Source organism: Columba livia, chromosome 3, assembly GCF_036013475.1.
Source record: "Columba livia isolate bColLiv1 breed racing homer chromosome 3, bColLiv1.pat.W.v2, whole genome shotgun sequence".
In the NCBI taxonomy this organism is placed as follows: Eukaryota; Metazoa; Chordata; class Aves; order Columbiformes; family Columbidae; genus Columba; species Columba livia.
The window spans coordinates 115,841,264-115,860,234 of NC_088604.1; the positions used below are offsets into that span (position 1 = coordinate 115,841,264).

General features: G+C 38.7%; 1 protein-coding gene across 3 annotated transcripts in view; it reads right to left on the bottom strand.

The window, feature by feature from the left end:
- SPTLC3 (serine palmitoyltransferase long chain base subunit 3) overlaps positions 1-18,971 on the bottom strand; it is a 191,115-nt gene that overhangs the window by 77,829 nt on the left and 94,315 nt on the right. For all 3 annotated transcript variants that reach the window (XM_065059889.1, XM_065059891.1, XM_065059888.1), the window contains 5 exons: positions 16,730-16,781; positions 15,450-15,692; positions 12,090-12,347; positions 4,058-4,115; positions 1,826-2,547 (listed from right to left, as the gene is read on the bottom strand). In XM_065059889.1, the coding sequence (XP_064915961.1) occupies positions 1,826-1,939 (114 nt within the window). In that variant the 5' untranslated portion in view covers positions 1,940-2,547; positions 4,058-4,115; positions 12,090-12,347; positions 15,450-15,692; positions 16,730-16,781. The remainder of the gene's footprint in view (positions 1-1,825; positions 2,548-4,057; positions 4,116-12,089; positions 12,348-15,449; positions 15,693-16,729; positions 16,782-18,971) is intronic.

Here is an 18,971-nt window from a genome sequence, read left to right on the forward strand (position 1 = left end):
ACCGAACAGGGTGAGGCAGCTGGGGCGGGGAAACAGACCAGACAGGAATGGGGAGATTCCTACCAGGAATGAGATTCCTGGTTCATACAGGACTCTTGTCTGTTATTGTTTCCTTCTTTCCCAATCTGTGTTTGAAGCAGGAAGAGGGGAAATGGTATGTCATTCAGAACACAGTGCTAGACCCGGACTTACCACGTCTGCCTTTCATAAGGCTCCTGAACTTTCTAAGGCTTCACTTCCTCACCATGTCCTCAGCTATGGATGGTATTTAGCAGTGGTTCAGCGCTGCTTTCACCTATCACACAGCAGGGCAAAACCCTTTCTCCTCCAACCATACAGTACCTGTAAGACTTCACTAATCCAGCAGGTACATCTACTAACACTTCCTTCATTTTCTGGCCACCCCTTTCAGGCCAATCTTCATTTCCATTTGCTCACCCTCAGTGACATTCTACTTTACTTCTCTAGCTATCTCTTTCCTGTTAAGGAGGGAAACCTAATTAATCCTCTCCTGAGAGTCTGCTGCTTTCAAAACCGCTCATTTGCAGCAGGTTCATAATAACTGAATGGCGAGGCTTAGTCTTTGAAATCTGCCACTCAAACTGATAGCAGAGATTTCAGATATCACTGTGGCAAACAGCTAATATATAAAATGATGAGGAGATATATGTGGTATATACAAGGATGTCAGATTAGGTTTCTGGAAGCGAATCCCAAGAAAGGCCTTTTCAAATCATTGCACAAGCTTTTTTGCTTTCCTCATCCTACACAAGCCACCGACTGGGCAACACCCATACCAAGGGAGACACCTGAAGCCAGACAATCATTAAGCATGACACTGGGCGTGCCTTCATTAGAGTGCTAGGGGTGTTAGAGCCCCATTTAGAGAACGATACAAGATAGCTGTTTATTTGTAAAACAGTGGAGCCCTTGCCACAGTCCTTGTCTAAAGTTTTCAACAGGGATGGTCAGGTGAGCGCTCAGGCTCCAAAAACAACCTCCATCCGCCTCTCACCACCACACCATGCCATAAAGCCAGCCTTTTTCTAATCACCACAAGACTTTCTACTAATGATCACACCAAGATTCAGAGTCAGGACACTTCAAGACAGACAGAACGTTCCCAGTTAGAACAGGTATCGCAGACAGACAACATTTGGGCTCTTTTGGCAAAAGCATACCCTTGGTTTTGTGGTTCATTCTTTAGGATGCTACGTGCCAGCTTTTCTACAAAACATTCACGTAAATGAGATGCACTCGCTTCAAAGAGAACAGCTTGAGAAAATAGGAAGTGAACTGCCTTGGATTCTAAGCAGTACAAGGCTGGAGAGCAGGCATCAACAAAGGGCAGACATCAGCTAAACCAACCTTGCAGTAATGTAAATATCAAGAAAAAACAGCTTCCCCGCCTACATTTTCTTGGTTACACCTTTACAACAATAAATCACACGTTAAAAACCACTCCACACACACTTTAAGTTGATAAAACAGCTTTTCACGAGTGAATAATAGATTGCACAGTCAACTTCAGCATCGGTTAAGCTTTGGAAGGAAACTACTACATTTCAGCGTGCATGTGTTTGATATGAACTAGAGTCTAGTCCATGGGACCAACACTGTGTTGCATGAGCATTCACAACCCTCACTGCAGTTGAGGATGATAGAAAACAAACAGTGTCAGGTCCCAAGATGGTAATCTTGACACATAAACCTAATCCATACAACCTGTTCAATGGAGACTAAGACTGCCATGAAACTAGCTTAATAAGTCATGTTGCAACTGTGTTCAATATTGAGGCAATTAAAGTAAACAATTAAACCTTACCTTCACTCCTTTAGTAATTCCATTTTTCTTACAGATTCCACTTTTTAAGAGATTATTCTGTTTCTGATGATGATGATGTAGATGTCCATTGCAGACAGCACTGGGATTAGCCATCTGTTTAAATTAGTCAGTTCTTAAGAGTGTCTCAGGTCTTTCTACTGTAAAAAAGGCAGTGGGACGAGCAGATAAAGTTCTTGGTTAAGGCCTGAAAGGTATCCAACTGGTCTGTCAGGATTTTCTGGGATGAGAGGAGGAACAATCTTATGCAATATCTTCGAAACTTAAAACTGTTTCTTTCATACACCTTCAGCCGCAGCAAGCTAGAACGTAAAACACATAGCAGGAGGTGTGCTCTTAAAATCTCTGAAAAATACTGCTTGTTGCTCGCTATTGAATGAACACAGCTTCTGTGAGTCAACAAGAGGCTGCAGCTATCAAGAAGTGGGTGGATTCAGAGGCGGAGACACTTAAAGATATATTACCTCTTAAATGTCTCCCAGTGAGGAACAGTACACTTTTTTTCTCCTGATTACACTCAACATAGAGCTACATTACTCCATTTACAGTAATAAAATCTTTTGAAAATTTAAACGAAGTAGTATTTAAAATTACACAGTTCATCTTGCTATATTGGCTGAAAATAGCAGTATTTCGCTGAGTAGAACGGAACTTTTTCTTTTTAAATCTCTTCTTATATAGGTAGCATAGGCACAATATGAACCCTGCAAGGAAATGTAAAGCATTTTAGTATTAAAATGAAATTTTATCTAGAGCTAGAAACAACATATATGGCCTTATCCTACAGATGCGTACACAGGTGTTTACTAGAGTGAACTGTCCCTTTAAACTCAGTTTGCCAGTAATGGGATAAATGGCATGCTATTATAATTAATGAGAGAACCACATTTATAAATTTAATTAATTTAGTTTTAAAACCAGTCAGGCTTTAATCACACGTGGAACTACTAAGCAGGACTAACATACATTCTTGATTTTAAGACAAGAGTTTATTGATTGTGGAAATACTCACATACATTCTCTTTGCTGAATCAAATTCTCATGTTTTAGATTTTAGTGGCAAGACATTAAAGTAGAAGCATCTCTGCCAGTCTTTGACAGAATTCCTTCCTCCCAAAATAATTAAAATTAGTGTGGAGACAGATTAAAGGAAAGCTGTATTATAATAACCATTTTGGAAAACAGTAACAATGAAAGACTGGGAGAATAAAAACACTTGGAGTGTTTTAATTAGAAAAAATTACTATGTCATCTTGGCAGTGAAATGTAAGTGATATACTAAAAAAGCAGCCTACAACTTCAATATGTGGAGTGCAGGAGATTAAACTCTAAATGAATTACTGTGAAAATATATAGGGAAACACATTGCATTGGTTTTGAAAACTTTTCTTAGGTATGTATTGAATTGGTAAAATCTACTTTGGTCCTTACCTAAGAGAGACCTGAACTGAACTGTGTTTAAAATTAATATCTGTGCATCTTTCCTTCTGCATTCACCTCATTTCATACCACCCAGTGGTCTGCAGAGATTTCCATTAAGATCTGTAGAAAACCTCCATGATACACTATAGACTAGCACAACTGAAAAGGCAGTCCATCTCTAACTAGGTTTGATTTTTATATCCTTGGAAGTAAGCCTTTTACTTACATATTCCAGTTAACACTTGTAGCAGTTTTGGTCAAGAAAATATTCCCTTAAACTGACTAAAATGACACAGAAACTGTAAAACACCAAAATGTTTTCCTTCATAGTTACACCAGATTCACTATCAGAACTCAGCTTTCCTAGGTTTTGTCTTTTTTGGTGTTTTTCCCAGGCAAGAAAGCCCCATTTCTGTATGAACTGGTCTTTTTTAGGCTTCATTACAGATTAATTGTGAATATATAGTGATAAGATAAATTGTTGGTCATGATAAGTGGCTAGGAGTTCCTGTTTGCAAAGAAAAAGACTGGGATGAGAATAAGCCATAAGTAGGCACAAAGAACAGTCAGTAATACTTCCCTGCATATCTACCACCTATGGTACCAAGATAAATGGAATAAGGTAATGTAAAGCGCACACTCTGCACCTGCCAACCCCCTCCAGCCAAGAAGCATTCTGCATTTGAGAATTATTTCCTTGATTGTCACAGCAAATCAAACACCCGTAAAACATACAGTCTGCTCAGTCACTGATCATCTCGACCCTGTTGTGACAAAGACAAGAAAACGTACCAGAGCAGCGTTCTTCCCCGTAACAGCTTCCAGCGTCTCAGCTTCCCATTCTCAGCACCTTCCAGGGCACAAAGTGATATAATTATCATGTCATGTGTGTCTTTTTTTTTCTTTTTCTCTCCCCAATTAGGCTTATGGAGGAGAGTAATCTCCAATTAGATAACAATTCAGATGCTGCAAATTTCATCTCTTGTCCCAGTCTGTAAGTCTATGCTTGTTATCTATTTCAAGGCCCAAGAAATACCAGTGTCCTTGCATTAATAAAATAGTGAATTAAATATGCTGTATTAGTTTTAGTTTTCAATGTCTCTAACATTTAAGATTGCAAACAAGCAGTACATAAAAAGACTACATTTAAATATGAATTTAAAGGAGCAATTTTTAAAATGTCTAAGAAAATTTGTCCTTTCCAATTTCTTTTAACCGTGCTCTAAAAGCCAGAGCTCACAAAACAAATATCACTAGGGGCTGAGTAAAATTGCTGCCATGATTCCATTCAGAGCAAATGATTTATAGAAGGGATGATCTGTAAACAGGATGTAGTATTTCTCCTGCAGAAAAAAAAACAACAAAACAACCACCTTTGAAGTCTGCCCTTCAGAACTCCATCTTACTCAAAGCCATCTGTTACCCAGGCTTCTATGCCCGTATCTATCATGCTACTGATTAGCTCCATCTACAACTATTACTCAAAAATATGAGAGTCTGTGCTGCCTGGACACTGGGGGAATGACTCAACAATTGTGTACTTTGCAACACCAAAGTCACCAACAGCAATACCCTGTGTCTTTATACCATTCTGGGAAGCAGGAGGGAAAAGTTTACTATGCTGACAGTACAAGAACAGCGTGTATTTAACAGCAGGGGATCCCAATCCTACTAAGATTATATGTGCACTTCAGTGGCTTGGCTATTGGTGGAAGTAACAAAAGTTGCCCTTTGTACATTGGCAAGAAGATGGTGAATTTCTAAGGTTACTAGCAGACCACACACCATGTTCTACGTAGATGCTAGTAAAGTTTGTAAGATGTGGCTACAATTACCGCAAATCTGTAGGAAAACCATCAATGAATTCCCAGGATCTAGGTTTTATTCCTTGCTTTGTCGTTATAATTTTAATGCCATTTGGTCTTTGCTGACTCACCTGTTGAAATCAGGATAAATAAATCCTTTGTAAGTACTCTGAGATGAATTGCTGAGGAGTGTGGTGCAAAATAGAAGTAAAATATATTAAGATGATAATCCAAGGTTTATCAACAGAGCAGAGACAGAAGAGAGGGGTATGGGTTTGGCTAAACAGTCTCTCAATATTTGGAGAAAATCACTTTTCTGCTATGCACTACCATTGTTACACAGCATAGGTTAAAAGGTTGACCTCTGCTGTTTAATTCAAGAAATGGGGACAAAAACATCTAACCTGCCATTAGATTTTTGGCCCAGTCAGACCATTTAGTGTCATCAGAGTGGCCACTGGGTCCCTATTTATAACAGCACTACTGGATTACCTACCAATAAAAAAAGTACATGATGCAAGCAAGGGTGAGAGCTGATCCCAGAAAACTGTAATGTCAGAAGGACTGCCACAGTATTTCTATTCATCCCAGAGAACAGTTATGGCATAGTTGTGAAATGGTCTTGCAATTTTATTGCAAGATCTTGATAATTTCAGCTCATGACAGATGTAAATTTACGTGTCACATGAAACAATAGGTTTCAACACAAAGACATTTACTAGCTTTATGCTTATTTTCTCTAGACAGACATCAATGTCAAACAGGAGCTGAAATAAACTGTGAGTCTAACTCTATTCCTTTGTTAAAAGTCATGGTTCTAATAATATTTAAATTATCTGCAAGAGCATGCCCCAGTAGCGGAATACACAGTTAAAAAGCTTTCTTGCCCTCCCTATCGCTTCTCTTACAACAGAAGTCCACCTTATAAATTCTGTATACCATTGATGACTGCTCTGATTAGGATCCCAGCATGTTTGGTACCTCTAGACACGTGGATATCAGTTACAACTCATACCTCAGATACGTAAATGACTTATGATATAGCTACAGCAGTGAGGCTGAAATAAATGAACAAACAGAGAGACATGGTAACAACAAAGCAACAAAAGCAATAGCAAGTACCAGGTATCAGCTGGCCAGTCATCTCCCTGGGTGTCTTTCCAGTTTCATCCAGACTTTACAGGCACTGGCTGCAGGCTAAACTTCCTAAACATTCACATGGAAGAACCACGTTTGCTGCTTTAAACTCTACCTAGCCAATACATATGTGGGAAAGATCAGGGATATCGCCCTACACCTGGGTGTAAAACTGCACACCAATGCTGATGGATCCCCTCCAGTGCCCTTGCACAACTGCCCCTTGAAGGATATATAAAATGCTTCAAAACTGGTCAGGAAATAATCCTGGAGCATCTCAGAAGCAAACCCCATGGTATAGGCAGATGTATGCAACCAGTATTTCAACAGAGAGGATGTGGTACAACAGGCACAGCTCCTCTGGCTCTGCCAGGGCCACGCATCATCCGCAGAGCCCCAGGGCTGGCAGGGCTGCTGGCTTCCACCTTTGTGTTCCAGGAACTGGAGAGGAGAGAAGGGCACAAACAGGCTCCCCAGGGGTGAGGTTGAAGGGGCTATCTACTCTACTTTGAGTTACATCAGATATTAGTGGCTGGGAAGATCAACCACAGGCAGAATTAGAACATTTTACAGCTTTGCTGGGTTGTATGAAATTATAGAAGAGGGGGTGTGAGATCTCCAGAACACGAAGGTCCCGCCAACAGGGTAGTCTTGCACTGCTTAAAAAATAAATTTTCTGGAACTCACTGCAAAATGCTCACGCTCTGGCAGGAAAAGCACAGCCAGAGGTGTGGGAACAGGTGTAAGGAGCCACGTCCAGCTGTGGAAGCTGAGCCAGCAATAAGAACCAGGGACAGGGAGCTGGCGAGGACCCAGAGGGACTGCAAGGACCCACAGCTACTGCACTGTGGGCTGCTGTTGGACAGACACATTAGACTTACACGGTCACTTGATTGCTCATTATCATAACACTTCTGGGTTGTACAAATGACTACTGTGTCCTAGGAAGCAACATTTTTCCTTTAACTTCTGCTTTACAGGCACATATCAAGTTGCGCTGATTTTTCCTCAACATTGCTCCTGTTGTAAGGGACCTGGAGGTTGCCATTCTGCTGCCAGAGGTCCCTCCTCCACACCCCTCAGACTGGAACTGAATCCTAAAGGCAGATGGAGGCCTCTTTAAGGGTGGTGGATGGAGAAGTGTTGCTTCATAGTTCGAAATGTGACTCTGTTGTGAACTACAAGTGTGCAAAAATTTCTCAGGGGTCACAGATATGGGTACCTAAGGAAAGAAAGCCCATCGCACAACCTTGTGCAGTCTTTGCACATGGATTCATACATTTGAAGGGTCTACAAAAGATAGAAAATTTCATTTGATACACTATGAAGCTACAGCGTTCAATGCAACTGTGTTGCATCAAAAAAAATTAGCTCCTCCCCGCCCCCTCAAGTGGGCCTTAAAAATTCGTTATTTGGTATAGAAACAGCCCAGATGGATTTATTGATTTTTTTTATCACAGAGGTGGGACATTTCTAATCTACTTTGAGGCTCATACCGCAAGGAGTGGCCGCACAGCACAATTCTGTGGGAAGTCACATGCACACAGGTACACGAAGAGAGCAATTCCACAAAGAAAATACAAAATTCCACGTTTTTTCAAGCAGTTGGTATTGTCTGCCCCTCCCCTCAATCTGATCTCCTGTCTCTAAAACAAAAAAAACAGTCTATGAGCCCTCCAAAATCCAGCTCTGGGCAGTCCAAAACAGGTGTCACCTTTGAAACTTGTCACATCTCATTAATCCTCTCCAGATCTTTCTTTGATGGATGGCCCAAAGGAAGCTCTTGGGAAACAGCATGAAGCAGGCAGACACTTGATCTTTTGCATTTTCCATCTGAATTTCATCTGTATTGCTTTATCATCGCGATCTATTGTTTCTTGCTTCCCTTCCTTTCAACAGATTTTTGTGGATAGGCTCTCAGTAATGCACAAAGAGCTTTTGGCTTTCACCCATCCTGCTTGCCCACAAAATCATCAGTGGGCTCAGAAAAGAAAATACAAACAAACACAGAGCAGCCACTGAAAATTTCAAGAATTCATATTGGATGGCACTAATAAAAAAAATGTTTGCATGGGTATAAGAAAGTGAAGAGATTTCCGGTTATGATCACAGCCTAGCAGCAAAGCAGTGATATATATGAGTATGCATTAGGAATCAAAGGTTTACTTTGATGTGAGTAAAGCCACTGAACTGGTCAGAGTGTGAAACCTACAGTACACAGGCACAAATCAATACAGCTGCTGAAAAGACGTGGAGAACTAGGTGCTCTGTATGAACACTTGTTAGACCACCCAGGCTGGCAGTTCCGTATGCTTTCAAAAATTTCCCTTCAGGCTTATAACTCCTATGAAGACAGCAGTGAATTCAGTTTAACAACTTGTTTACACTGACTATTTTTATTGAGGGATTAGAAACTGTTTTAAAATCATACAACCCTTCTTCTCTCAAAAACTGTTGGCTGAAGGGACAGAAGTGCAAGAGAAATAAAAGAATTTTTGACAAAACTGCTGCTGAGTGACGAAGTGCCAGTCATTTAAATAAAGATACATTTCTGCTAATTGTTCGCTTGGAGGAGTGAAAGGGAAGTTTCCTCACACCTACATGGAAGGATACGTTTTCAAAGGGAAGCTCAAACATTGCTGACTAGGGCAGATGCTCTATTTACGCTGCTTGCACACCGCTGGTGCAGAATATGTTCTGTGTTTGGCTTCCCCACCAGCTCTGTGTCTTTTGTTTCAAGTTTGCTGTAGGATCGCTAGAACAAGGCTCTTGTTTTACATATCAAACGTAATGAAGCTCCAGTCACACCTTCAAGCGCTTCTATAACACTGGAAACAAATAATCTTTTCCTGAAAAGCAGAACAAACTACAGCAGATAATTTTGCTGTTTGATATTGGTGCAACCAGGACCAGTTACATGCACCAGTGAAGTTAATTCAAAGCTGACAGCACCGCACGAATTGCCAGACCATCACTGATAGCCCAAGTACCCTCCATCGCAGTGGACACATCTAAAAACCTCAAACTAAACACAGTTTACGCTTCTCATTTTAATGTTGCATTCTATTAAAGTCTCCCTGGATGCTCTTAGCATTAACGTTGCAGTGTTATAGGGAGGTTATTGAAACCTTAACCTGCATTTCTCTGAGCAATAATAGTAGCTAAAAGGAGATGCATGAACGAAGTGCAGCTGTTTTCCTCATTTGAATGATGTACAACAGTACTGGACGTCTGAATGCCAGACCACGTGATCATTGGATAGAAAGATCTTTGCTTAAGTGTCTTGTTTCTGTCATTTTTGCTTTTACCACTTTCATATGTAGCTGTTAAAAAGAGAATGCAACATATTCCTTGCCAGACAGAGATGTCAACCCTTCCTCAGAGCTGAAGTCTCCTTCTACTCCTGCACTGTAATACATTATTTAAGTCAATATGTCAGTGGAGTAACAACAGCATAGGTTACCACTTGTGGCAGACATCTCCAATTTCTAATGATTTTCTAATCCTAACTTTTGTCAACAGTGTGTCAGCAACTAGTGTAAATTTTGGTGGATTTCTGAAAAACATTTCAGATTATTAAATCCACAGACCATTTATTATAGACTAGTAAAAGATGACAGACTGGCCTATTATAACCAGACCTAAGCTTCACGTATCGGCATGCACACATTGCTTTGGATGTTATTATTGAACTAGATAAGGAAACCATATAGTTCAAAAGTTCAGTTTATTCTCCAGAGCCGTTAATGATGAAACCTACTATTCAGGCCACAGTTTTGATAAAATTAATAAACTATTCTCTGCTTTTTTCCTGTTTATAATCAGAAGTACATATCTTCATAGCCTAAGTCTGTGTTAGCTCAGTTATGTAAATAAAGGAGGCTGTAAGTTTTGAGTAGAAAAACACTTTAGGCTTCCAGGTAGCCAAGTTTCTACTAGTTAATCAGATGTATTATGTTATGAAGGAAAAGCATCATGATTCAGGATACCTCAGTTATCATGATTAGTAGTTTGGGGTGTTTTCTTGGCATGTGATGCTTACAGATATTTTTGGAGGTCAATTAATGTTGTAGGGCTGTACTTGCCTTGACCATTTAGATCTACTGAAACTTTGGGAAAGGTCCTCTGCTGTTCTGCTGTCACAGCCATTATTTTCATAGCCCCTTTTGTTTTTTCAAGCGTCCACAAGCTGAAAATTAAAATATATATGGTCTAAAAAGTTTGCATGTACCCACTGATTTGGGATATTTCTCTTAAGAAATCAGGCTTTTAAATCCTCCTTCCTTTCCCTTTTGTTTATTTTACCAGAACATTTAAATCCTCAATCCACCTGTTCTCTGTATTAACAGTCTGCTGCTATCATAACCTGATCTACTGGAAATTCAGTCATGATAGCATTTGCCTCTGAAAGTATGTACTTACTAATTTTTTGTCGTTATGTAAATTACAAAATTATTTTAGAATTGTTTTCATGATTTACTGGATACAGCCAATATCAATTATTGCAATATCATGAAACAAATTCAAAATAATAATGATTTGAGACCTTCTTTCCAAAAGTTTGGGATGTATTTCAGTCATATTGTCAAGTACTAATGCAAATTCTTCTGTTGTTATTGAAAGCTGAGAATCTCTCCTGACAGAAAATGAGATTGTAACAGCCCCAAATCACCTGTGTTATAAACACAGACTCTGCTGCAATATTCTCAGCCCTGTAGGGTTTGCAGGGGAATTTTTCCAACTTCTTAATTTCAAGGAATTCTGATAACTCTTGAATGCAGAGAGAAGCCACCACAAGCATTTTTCTAAGATATTTTCAGATGGACATATGGAACTCACATCAGGTAATAAAAGGAAACACAGAACAAGCTACTTTGCTTGTAGGGAGAAAGTATCAGAAATTACCTATTCACACCCTTAGCACAAGAATTACAAATTTACCTTTTTCCACTCACTGTACAGAACACTCCCGTTCCTTCCAAACTATAATTATGACCCTTATGAAAACAATGTGTTCAGCACAGCACAGAAGAAACTTCATAAAGACTCATAGCAATAAATATACCAAACACTTGTGTTTGGTGTTCTAGAACAACCTGTACCACAGGCCTGACTAGAAAAAGCCCAACAAGTTTCCTTTTTTTGTGGAACAACAAAATCTGCTTTTCTTCAGTTACAAATCCTGTGTCTCCTTGTTCTTTCATGATGCACAGTAAGATGACAGGAAAATGGTTGCAAGTCATAATCATATAAATATACTGTCCCCCTGGTTTCTTAAGCAATATTACCAGAACTTGTTCTCTGAGTGTCTGCAGATGTCAATCAGATGTCAGTACTCATAATATTAGGAACTTTTTTGGATTTTTGATATATGGCACACATATCTGGTTAGGAATCTGTACCCAACCCCAAGACATTTGCGGCACCTGACACTTCAGTCTGCTGGCAAGGATTCAGACTATAAATTGCACAGTTGAAACAGCTCTGTTCCTATCTTATGATACAAAAATAAAAAATATCTGACTAGAATGTCATGGTCAGACAAGCCCAACAGTAATATGGAAAACTGGACCTAGACAATAAGAATAACAGTGCAGTAACTAAGAGCCTGCTGCAAAAATACAGCAGTAAGCACAAGTAAGCCTAGCACAGCCTTTTGCTCTAGCTTCTTCCACTTACGTGCATCAGGCCATTACTACGTTCTTACTCAGTATTTGATCGTAAATCAAATCTGCAATTCTTACTCATTAAATGAAAAACCTCTTCATGTAAGCTAGACCTAGTGAAGTCAACAGAATTACTCATCCAAGCCAAAGGCTGAAAGAACTTTACAAGCACCAGGTAGAGGCAAAACCTCATTCTTGGGACATTTTTCTACTGACCTCTTTCACCAGCGATGTGATCTGTAGCCATGTAACCTCCATAGTTGTCCAAGGCAGATTTCAATCTTCTTTTCTGAGACCTCCCGCCAGTCAGGCTAATTTGTTTGCTGGGTTCCATAATTTGGAGCGAGCCCGTGTGGTATTGTCATCATTTCCAATCATTGACGTGATGAATGGAGCAGGGACAGCTCTGTGCCATCTGTTCCTTCTCTGTGTCATCGCCACATCAATTCAAACGATGTTCTTGGCTACAAACATCTGGAACATTAAGACAATGGATACTTAACTGGGAAGACAAATCTCCTTAGTATTGCTAATAAAATTGAATGAAAAGACACAGCTTTAACCTACATTTAATGATAAAATTTCAGGCTCGGAACAGGAAATTAAGAAGTGATTTCACACAAAGCTTAAAGGTTATTGTTCATTGTTCTTGTAACATAATCATTCAGTGCTTCTGGAAGCATGAGATTTATAAAAGCCCAGAGGAGAACTGGTAATTCTATGCAGTTAAAAAAAAAAAAGAAAAAAATAAAAAAGAAAAGAAAAAAGGTACCATTGCAAAATACATTTTAAAATCTAACACGTGGCTCCATTTTGCAATTCGTACTCATTTAATGAGGTCAACAGCCCTACTCATCCAGGTAGCACTTATGCTTCAACACCTTTTTATTAGCGTTATTAAACTTAGCGACCTGATACAGTAGATTATTTGCCTTCCCCATTGTCAGTGACAAATCATTTCAAGACTTGACACAGAATTACATTGTGTTAAATGTGATTCTGTACATAGACCACCTATAGTTTTGTTATTCATCATTACAGTTCTATCCATCCTATCTTTTAGAAAAACACAGCTTGAGAGAGGAAAAAAATCTGCGCTTATTACCAGTTATTATGGTAAAAAGCTGGTAAACAGGTTGTTCTATAAAAACTAAACATTTTTCATTCAGTTGCTTCATGATAATTTACTACGGTTGACATTAGTTATTTTTACCCTACACTGTTGAACAGATGGAGGAAAACAAATTATTGTTGACTTTACCTACTTACTGTATATTTTTCAAAATGTTTTCCAGATCTATTTATTTCTGTTTTCAATTGTGCAGAATTTTTGAGAGTTTTGCTCCAAATACGGTGCTCTGCAGACTTAGTTGCAATTCCTTCTCAATTTCATGCCTTGCTCAAGTCAATAGGGCTCTGAAGAGGTACCAAGGATCAGATGGGAGGAAAAAGGGTGAGAATTTTAAAATCCACCCTAGATATTGGTCCCGAATGCAGGAAGGGCAACATTACAAAATTATGCCAAGAATTTTTAAAATCCACGAAGTTCTGAGCCAGATGTGTTTTTCAGGTTTGTTTATACCACGTATTTAATTGCACTACATAATTTTGTTAATAAAATAAAATGTTGTTGTTCCTTACCCGGGATTATTTGTATTTAAGATTTAGTGCACAAGTCTGAAACACTCTGCATTCATTACAGAAGCTTTAGGAACACACTCCAGTATTCCAAAAACACTCCTGTGTTTCTGATTATGCAGCATTTTGTAGTATTTATTATCCTTTCAGCATCAGTGTTTCTTCTATTAAAACCAAGTTAAGAAATAGTATTTTTCACTTTCAGCTGACTTGAATTTTATTTTCATAGCTTAGTTACAGATAAGAAGCAGTTCATTTTACCACTTCTGATGTCCAGGGAACTAAAATCGTATTTCATATAATTTTCCTATATTCCAATATTTATTTTGGGTCAAACCCAAAATTGTTGAGTAATTTTTTTCCTGAACAAACACTTAAACCCATTCTAGATACCATTTTTTTCTTTACCTTTTCGATTTTTCTCTAGAGGGAGAAGATCCCATCTGCCACATTCATAACAGACATAACAGCCCATTTCTGCTGCAGGGTGTTGAACCACTACACTCACCGTCTTTCTTTCGCTCTCCCACACTATAGCCAAATAAAATTTTATTCATGTTCAGTGAAACAGGTGCAGAAGGATACAGAAGTAAGTACTGGTTTGGGAAAATAAGTTCAGAATTTCTTGAACCTTCTGTTCCTTGGAGTTTTGTAGTACTTTCAATTTTTAGCGTTTATAAGATTTTGTTAAAAATAAAAATATTGTAAAATCAGTCATAAATCCACAAAATGTAGCCTTCAAAATTTCATTCTCTTTAACTGAAGACTATTTATATATTTTTCTGTGGCCTGCTAATGTTGGGCTCAAATGAGACATTGCAATAATACGTTGCAAGGTGTAGGCTCTTTGCTGTAGCTGTCCTGGTTCTCACTCTTAGAAGCTTAAGCTTCGTAACCAGTAGGATTAATGTCAAACAGATCTCAACAAGGCACAAGCATTAACCAAAATCTGGACTAGCATATAGCTTGGTATAACTATTCCACTCACTCCAGTCTTTTGGCAAGTGCTGGGTTATCGAAACCAGAACAAACATGAAGTGGAGCTTTTCTTGGCACACTATATGGTGTGAAGATATTAGCACAAGTACATATTTTGTGTTCATTAGCTTTTTACAGTTCCCAGAATCTTCTTATCTAGTAAGATGTCAGAGACATGAAAGCTCACACTCATCTTTATCAAAAACCTCTTATGTAAAACTGGAGGAATAAAGGACTTAAAACTGCTCAGATGAATGAGCATGTGCTGACCTCTAATGGCTGTGAATGGGTATAATACAGTCCTGCAATTCTTGGTGCTGGCCTTAGGAGGAATGAGAGCTCCAGGGCTCTAATTGAAATAATGTTGACATGACAAGAAAAAAAATCTCTTTTGAGATGAAAACCAAATGATTTAGAAGGGAGTAATGGGGTTACTTTTGCTTTGCACTGTCATTTTCTTATGAAACATGGTAAAAATGTGTACAAGCCAAGTGCTTGCAAGAAGAAATTATTTCCAACGGAAAGCCTGTTTTTCTAATCTTTCAGCTGTTTGGAAATTTTAAGAAAAAGTTTTATTAAAACACCTGCCCACCTTATTCTTTCTTTAGAAATTAGATTATCTTTCTGGTTAGAGGGCAGAAAACACACAAAACATGAAAAAATTACTGCCAACATTTTAATGGCTACTGAGTTCACAATGTATCACACAAAAGACTCGATTCCCAGCACTTCGAAACTGGGAGGAGCTCATGAACTTAAATCACTGTCAGTGTGCTAGAAACTGTCTTGTGATCTTCGGAATGGGCCTACTGGGGCCACCAAAATGTTGGCGGAGGGGGGCTAGGGTAGCAGAGGCAGAGAGAAGCTGCCTTCATTCTGGCAAAATTTTCTCCCGAGGGAGAAAATAACTTCTTAATAAATAAAATAAATAAAATAACTTATAACTTCTACTTGTGTTACCTCAAATAGACAGACAGGTTCATGCAGATGTAATGGCAGATGTGATCCAGCCTGTTGTTCTGAAATACTTCAGGTGGCATCAAGAGCTTGTTAGAGTGCTCAGAACCAACAGTGAACCACTTCAAGTCTTGTAGCAGCTGACTTGAATACTGGCCTGTGATCAGTCTCACTTCTGTGCCTCATCTCTGCTCCATATTCAATACCCCAATACATACTGGGTGCCCGAGGAAACCTGTTCGATCCCTGAAAAAAAGAAAATTAAAAAAGTGACCTCTATCGAAGTCTTCAATACTTATAAAACATTGTTCCTGAATATTCAGCACCACTGTGTTTGCAGAGATCCAGTAACACAGCATTGGAGCCAAGTAATGGTTCATAGCTGATTCCACTAAACTCATCCTCTGCCATAGCTGGGATTCAGTGTAGAAAGCAGGAGCTCCCTCACACCGAGTTAAACGTGCATGTTATTCGCACATTTCCTCCTGCCAGTTGGGTTTTCACAAAAGATAGCACCAGGAATATTTAAAATTAAAAGAGACAGGAAAAAAAGCCAAATGTTTGGCCTTTATAATAAATTTGAAAATTATTTCATCTTAAAGTTGAGTCCAAAGTCACTCAATTCAAGAGAAAGATTCCCATTTGCTTTGGTAGGCACTGAATCAGGTCCTAGGAGCTCAAAAGCACAGAACACAGGAACCTGAAACCAGTTACAGAATTTCCATCTTGTTTGATAGCCTAACTTTTCAAAATTTTAGTTTGCCCTAACTTTGGAGAAAAGTTCATAATTTTGAAACACTTTAAAAGACCTGCAATTCTGAAATGCCTTTGAAAATTTGATATTAAACCTGAAAATATAGCATAACATCCTGTCAAAAGAAGAGGAAATGAGAAAGCCAAAAGTAAAACATAAAATGCAAACATATCAGTTCATTGATTTTTTTTTTGGAAACATTTACAAACATATCTGTCAACGGTATAGTTGGGATGGAAATAGCACTGCAAAAAATTATTTCGATGAAATGACATTTTTCCAAAGGAAATATAAAGGCAGCAGTCTTGGCACAGCAATCCCAATATCCCAGACATTGCCAAAAGCCTTTCCTGAACTACATGGGTTCAGCTCCTCTGCAGGGAAGGGGCAAGGAGGGTTTTTATGCCAACTTCTTGTTGACAAAGCAAGGCCAATAAGAGACTTCCAGCATTTGGTTTCAATTAGAGGAGCCTCATTACTGCACAATCTGACTGCATATGAAGAGAAAGACATTAAAGGGTGAACTTGCCAGGCAGGATTCTGACTCCTTCTGGAAAACTCTTGCCAATCACAGCTGCAACCTGATATTGAAAAATAAAAAAATCACTCTTACTTATCAGCACCTTAAGCCTAAAGTGGTCATTGAAGAAACACAAACTTTGGAGGAAGAACTCCCAGCAAAGTCACAGCATCTTCTCTGCACCTGTTTTCACCTTCTTCAGGGCTTTTCACGCGGCCAGAGAAGCGAGCTGTGGCAAAATCAAGAACCTTGCGTGTCTGATATATCAGGAACTTTTGTAGAACGCTGCTATATATAGTACTTATGAGCTTTAAATACAAGCATGATTCCCTGTGAGAAAGGGCAGAGTAAAGTGGTCATGAAAGAACATGCTCTTATCTTACACGGCTTCGATTTTTGAGAGGCAGCTCATATTATGTGCTATGAATTGAGTGAGAAAATCCAGCTGGCTTAGTACAGCACAGCAGTTGGGCAAAGACTAAAATCAATAGGAAAACTACTCAGTACTAGAAATTCAAGTGTATGTCTTCAACTATTAGAACATCCTTAATACTCAAAATGATTTATACAATCTAAAAAATTAATAAACATCTTGGGTGCAATAATGGCCCATCCAAATGACTTTTACAGCAAAGTGTCGCAATGTGTTACAGAACCCACAACTCATCGTTCATTTTCTGGGATAATCACACACTTAGCATGAAAACTGGCCAATTTATCAAAAAATTGATTATGTTTGTGAGCATTATGATAAATCCAGCTTCTGCTCACTTGAACTTTGCTTTCAGAACTGCCACTGTTAGCACAGATTAATGTAGTAGGCTTTTCTAATCTATATTGGAAGGACTGGACACTCAACAACTTTTTCACCCTCTTTAGTAGACAGAAAAATCTTACTAGTAATATATTTTCTAGAAATACTTAGGACTATTTGAGTTGAAACACCTCAGGCACTTTGTTGACCTCAAAAATACAGTCAACCTTGTGTTATTATAAAGTGAGGCTATGTGCTAGAAAGTTCTTTATAATACTATGGCTCTCTTCTGGGCACTTGATGCAACTTAACCCAAATGTGATTGTTCGGGAGATATTTCAAGAGAAGAAGGCGAAGACAGATTAACTTCTAGTAAACCAGATCAGAGATGTTTCTAAGTGAGGAACACTAAGAGATATAAATCAGTGTTAGTACCTAAAATAACCCAGGCTAACCTCTTTAATAGTATAGTCAGGAAATTCTGGGTGAGAATGAAAAAAAGTTTTGTTTTGTTTTAAATTAGAATTCTATACAGATTTTTTGCCATTACACAGTGAAACAAAGAAGCTGAGTGGCACAGGAATAGAGTCAGGATCCTGGCCTATTAACTTACATTTGACAGAGAATAGAAACAATTAAGTAAGAATCATGGGAAACTGAGTTTGTCTATATAAATGCAGTGAAGTCAGAAAATCTCAGGGTGCCACTCTGGGTGGAAGGATAAATTGTGCAGATATATCCTATGTTAATCCTATGTTAATCACACCTGCTTCTGAGAGAGCAGATGACAGCGGCACAGGAAGCCCACAGCTGGATAAGCACTTTACAAGTAGCTAAATCTGAGCAGGTACATCTGGTAAGGACAACAGCAAAATGCCACACATCAGTGAATCAAATTGAAATACACAACTGAGTAATGAATCAGCAGAAGAAGGAAGTTTTCTTGCCTGTGGGAAAAGGCAAATTACTTCCAAGGTGAGTATTTTACCATCAGTGTTGTGATCTCCATACTAGCATAAGCTAGGAATGCTGCAGTTAAAACAATCCAGTCATTGCTCAAGATCTGATGTGTTTTAGCTGCAGTAATTAGCACACATGAGGTTGTGTGAGGTATTAAAATAAAAAAGAAAGAAAAAATAGACAGCCACATCAGATACAACTGTGAGATAAATTCAGCTAAGTCAGCCTTAGGCAGATGTACAGCACTGATCTTGTAAAGTGAATTGTCTCACCTTCACTATGTTACACCTCAGGAAAACTAAGGTGTATTAGTTACCTGAGGTAAAAAAAGAAAAAAAAAAGAAAAAAGAAAAGCTGCTTCAGCCACAGTGAAGACAAGTAGTCACTTTTATTTACTCTAAGGTAAGCAGAAAGGTTGTGACTGGATAAGAACACAACACTCTCTTTACATACTTAGCCAGAGGCAACTACCTGAAGTGTCACCTTCCCCTTCGGTATTTGTAGTGACATAATCCACATTTGTTATCTTCCTCAGAC